The following is a 5,512-nucleotide window of genomic DNA, read 5'->3' as shown; positions in this document are numbered from 1 at the left end:
AGCAATATTTAGATCCCTAGAGTTCTATACTTTATTGTACCATGATGGTGTTTTATCTTTCGTAATGAAAGGCATCTTTTACAAAGAAAAAATGAGTCAAACCACAATCCAATAACCATTACTAGCATAAACCTCATGCAAATACTCACGAGTTCCTACATCCCATCACAACTGTAATATATTACTTCTACGTTCTAGTAAAAGAGTACTACATGAAAGAATAACAAAAGGCATTGTACAATAACATAAAATTAAATGAGCAGATAAAATAGAACAAGGGTTCATTTTCCTTGGGGAGTAAAACACCTTCCAAATGAAAGTTCCACATGTATTTGAAAAAGTAAAGTGTTCAAGAGCCAAGAGATACATGGAGACAAGTTTAACATTATCAAACATCACTATGGAGATTAATTCACATGTCCAACAAGAATTATGGATGTGCAAACTTACTATCCTCACTAAACTCCATCCAATGCACAAATTCAAGCTGAGCAGTAATTTTCAACTTCACTTGTTTTTCATTTCACGACACTTCTATGAGCTTTTTCTCAATGATTTCTTGCTGTTCCATAACAAGAAAAACTTCACTTACAAAACTTCATGTTCATGTGTACAAATTGTTCACCAATACAAGCTTTTCTTTTACATGAATGCATCATGTGTTATCAAAATTTTATGATGCTTTGATTGTGTACAATGTGTTGAGAGTTTGATGATGCCCTTTTCAACACTCTTATAAAACAAAATATACCTTACGCTCGAAAAAAATACTCATGAGAGCGCTACCGTTTAAGAGTATATGAATAAATGGCATTGCCAAATACATCATAGAAGTTTAATAATACTGATTCTACCCTCATTGAAACGGCGAGAAAACCTTGTCCATCGAACACAAACTGTACTCCCGCGTCTTTACCAAATCGTCCCAATCCCTTAAAAGCCTTTGAACCACCTCCACTGGTGAAAAAATGAACAGAGCTATACATTTAATGAGCAACCAAACCACGCATTAGTGTCATTTTTAAAAATCCTTTTTATTCAATCAACATTTTGACAAATATGGGCCAAAAGATCACATGATAGGAACCTTTCAGAGCGTTTAATATGTTGGAGATTGTGATCATGCCCATTAAAATATAAATCAACCTTGTACCTCTATATGAAGAACAAAACAACAAGAAATTTATGAGCTCATTATACATCAAGTTGCTAACAAGAAAAGGGTCATACAGCTGTACCTCTAGTAAGGGCAACAGTTTATCTACAAGCTCCTCGGTATCTCCATGATGACCTACGCTTCGGATAGTGTGATGACCTATCACAACCTTCCATGTGGCAGTTGATTTCGACAACTTCCGAGCCAAATTCTATCCAAATAAAATATTTGAGGGAAAAAGTTAACACATTATCTATTGTCGTAACCCCATTAAAAAAATGCACTATGTCTATCCTAGAGGTAACCTTGTCTTGAACCCTCACCTCCAATTGGGACTTCAACTGATTTTCTCGAGGAGTTAATCCTCTCCAATCAAACACATGTCCCGGACTTGGACCCCAATATTCATCCACAAAAGTGGTTGTGTCAATGAAGAAAAAATCCACAGATGATTTGCATGGGTCTATTATATATAGCAAAAAACATGTGAGATGATTGAATCAATAATAAGGAAGTCGAAAATATTTAGTAGCTTACTTTTATTGTCCCAACAGAGTGATCGATGTATATCATAATCCCTTTTACAATACCACCTCCAATCTCGACTCACAAGATCACTGCTGAATTGAGCAATAGCATCTCCCATATAATCATGATTTCCTAAAACTGTTATTTTGTGAAACAAATCAGCAACCAACTATATCTTTTATGTTCTTTAAGTAATATCCACAATGTAACAATGTGATTCACATATTGTGGCATGTTGGAGACTGCAATCTTTGGATATGAAAAATGCAATTGAGATGGTAAAATCAACAAAAAGTTATGTGTATACACATAACCTTAATCAGGTTAGAAGTATCATGTGTATAGTTTTGTCATTGCACAGCCTCAATCTAAAACATCAGTATCAGAATGCCCATGGGTTTATCTCTACATTTATATTTTATTATTGACTCCTTAAAGGTTACATCTGTGAACACAGCAAAAGTAATGAACCATTTGTCACTTAATTGATCACATATTTGATTATGTCAAAAACAGATTTTAGGAATCAGGTTCACATCAGAGAGTCTGTGCGTGCCTAGAAAGATTACTTTAATCTCATGTATACAGCCTAGTGAATTTTCTATGGGCCATTAATCTTACCAGATTATTCGATGCAAACATATATGCTTAATTAGGAGTCAATAGACATGCCCGAGAAAAGCCAATTAGCATGTGCATGGCTATACATTCAGGAGTCAAGCATAAACTTCGACTCTAGATATGCTGATTCGCATGTTGATGAAAATTTATGGAGTCAATATACACCTACAAGCAGGCACATTGGCAGGTAGATGGCTTCTCCATTAACAATATCTGGATAGGTTAGGTCTGGAATTTACACCTAGAGTTTAGGGATATATAAAAACCTAGCTACTATTCTGAAAAATCTTGTGTATTTTCCATTGGTCTTACCCTATTCCTTTTTCCTCCACTCCTGAAGGTCAATCTTCCTCGGTGAACACTGGAGAATCAATCTCCTAGCCTTCTATGTATTATTCATTGCTAAATCATCAATAGTCTAGTCAATTACTTTGTTCTGATCAAGATCAGATCATGCCAGTTAAAGAGGAGTTTGGACTTAAAGAAAAGAAACAAAAGCTATAGATCAAACCTGCATACCAAGGTATCTGCAAGCTAGCGGCAATGTAGACATTGGTGAAGGAAGTTGTGAAATCCGGGTCATCGGTTCCTTTGAGCCCAGTAGGGTAGAAGTTATCACCGGCAGAGATAACAAATTCAGGACTGAGCTTTCCTCCAATTCGGCCCATCTGATTAAAGATAAATAAATAATAAATAAAAACCATGAACATTTTAGAAGAAATGTATGCCACAGTATTGTTACATTTAGAAGAAATTTGAGCTAGTTTCAGACATTTTTTCCATGTGTGAAAAAAGCAATTCCAACAAGACCATAAGGGGAGCATTGTTATAAATAACACGCATATTTAGACCACTTTCTCACTTGTGAAGCGCATACATGCCCTAATAATTCCCTACATTGTTCGACATGATGAGCTCTTCCAAGAAAAACAGAACATACCCTGATAGGTATCATGGGGGGATTGCAACTTGCCTCCCCACCCACCGAACCATGAATGAACGAGTTCACTTTCCCTCATGCTTCCATACATTATTCATACATTATGAGCTAATGCAACCGAAGTAGATCATACCTAGGTTAGGTATGTTGGATCATGTGTGAAAGAGTTCATGAAAATGGTCACAGATCATGGTAGAAGGTGCATACTCTTCCTTCTTTTTAGGACGCCATACTAGGAAGTCCATACTACGATCAAAATGGCAGGCAATTCACCTATCCTTGAGAACAATTAAAATCTCTCTATCATCCCTTTGCTGGGGGACAATTCATCTAGCTCAATGGACAGTTCACAGTCTTGGGGGACAAGATCCAAACCACATTTCAGCATGTTATATATAGTTCAGGGTATGTACAAGTTCCAGCCCACTTTTTCTTCATGTTTCCCTTGTTCTAGATATGTGGAGGGTCACCTCATAATATTCAGACTTTTATCCGCACAGATGTGAGATTCATGGTGGGAAATTTATAAAATTTCTGATGGATGCATACGTGGGTAGTACTTTTATTGTGGATGAAAAATTCTAGAGTACCTTATATCATTTTTTATTGACTTAGAAAACATCCATACGGTTTTGCAGTAAGTTGTTATTTGGATTGTAAGTTTTTGGTTTATGGAAGCACAGCAATACAGGATTTTCACAGCATGTTTCTAGTTATGGTTTCTTTAGCATGTCAGTCATTTAGGGTTTCCAAGGTGTGTTGTTATTTCGGTTTTATTTAACATGTTAATATACAGTTTTTCCGACATGATGCTATTCAGAACTTCTATGGCTTAATATTAACTGTGTGCTGAATGTTTTTAGAGTTTTCTTGTAAATTTTATGCTATCTTAGGGTTTCTCCCGCATGATACTGAATCGGAAATTTAGCCGTTTTGCTGAATCATGTTATGTTAAGGCAGCCCCATGATATTCTATTGCTCCTACAGAGTTTTCCTAGTTTTTCCTGTATATAGAGTTAAATGAACAGGACAATGGATTAATAAGTATACCTGGATGGCTACTTGAGACTGATTGTAAAGACCTCTTCTGCCCCAATCACCTATAACAAAGAAATCAAGAGCAGATTCAAGAGCATCCTTCTGGCCTTTTTTTCCTTCTTCCACAGGCCCAATGGTGAGCTTGAAGATCAGGAACCCTAATAAAAGACCCACGAATAGAAAAGCCACATCTCTCCACATCCATTTCAACAGCCTCCTCCATCGAATAGATCTGTGATAGAAGGACCTTCTGATAGATGAAGAAGTACTTGCAGTTATAGGTGGTGGTGGTGGTGGTGGTGGGGATGAGACTGTTGGGGGAGAAATGAAAACAGACGAAGATGAGGAGGAGGAGGATGGAAAGAAAGGTTGAGTTTCTCCATCTCTCTGTGTAGGTAGCATCTCCATCATCATCATCTTCTTCTTCTTCTTCTTCTTTTTCTTCTTCTTCTGCTTCTACACAAAACAAGGTGAAGAGAAGATCTCCATGGATGATGGAACCTTCTAAGACTGCATGTTCATGAATCTGCAACAAAAGTGATTGTGTGATTTGATTCTATGGAAAAACATTCATAAGCACCCGACCCCCTTATTTATTTATTTATTTATTTATTTATTTATTTATTTATTTATTTATTTATTTATTTATTTATTTATTTATTTATTTATTTATTTATTTATTTATTTATTTATTTATTTACTTATTTATTTATTTATTTATTTACTTACTTACTTATTTATTTATTTATTTATTTATTTATTTATTTATTTATTTATTTATTTACTTACTTACTTATTTATTTACTTATTTTTCCTTATTTATTTATTCGTTCATTCATTTATTTACTGATTTATTCATTTATTGATTGATTTACTCATTTCATTTATTCATTTATTTATTTATTTATTTATTTATTTATTTATTTATTTATTTATTTTATTCATAGATCACAGGTGCAATAACTTGATGACATCCCGGGTTGAAGTTGTGCTACGAAAATTTTACTAAGTTGGTTCGACGAAATGGAACTTACTCGTGCTCGCAACAACTTCTATATGCTTTGGTTTGTCCAACCAAATGGTTCTGATTTTGGGCTGGACTTATTTGTTTAATAGGTCATCCAACTGGCTTAAGAACATCAAAACCTTTGGACTAAGGGCTGCTCACAAGAGTTCTTGGTTCATTGACTTCAACCAATCTAAATTCTCAACAATACTTACTTTATTTA

General features: G+C 34.9%; 1 protein-coding gene across 1 annotated transcript; it reads right to left on the bottom strand.

Annotated features, from left to right (window-relative positions):
- Positions 1-370: 370 nt before the first annotated feature.
- Positions 371-4,739, bottom strand: LOC147849868 (purple acid phosphatase 7-like). The gene is made up of 7 exons (XM_087337233.1): positions 4,296-4,739; positions 2,817-2,973; positions 1,694-1,822; positions 1,480-1,619; positions 1,239-1,367; positions 1,088-1,155; positions 371-978 (listed from the first exon to the last, which is right to left on the bottom strand). The coding sequence occupies exons 1-7, from the start codon at positions 4,698-4,700 to the stop codon at positions 783-785; spliced, it is 1,224 nt and encodes a 407-aa protein (XP_087193359.1). The 5' UTR covers positions 4,701-4,739; the 3' UTR covers positions 371-782.
- Positions 4,740-5,512: the final 773 nt, after the last annotated feature.

Source organism: Azolla caroliniana, unplaced genomic scaffold, assembly GCF_043228905.1.
Source record: "Azolla caroliniana isolate FFs.n. ecotype wild unplaced genomic scaffold, voAzoCaro1.0.p SCAF_22, whole genome shotgun sequence".
Taxonomy (NCBI): Eukaryota; Viridiplantae; Streptophyta; class Polypodiopsida; order Salviniales; family Salviniaceae; genus Azolla; species Azolla caroliniana.
Note: the sequence above shows the minus strand (reverse complement) of the source record. Positions and strands in the feature narration are given on the sequence as shown.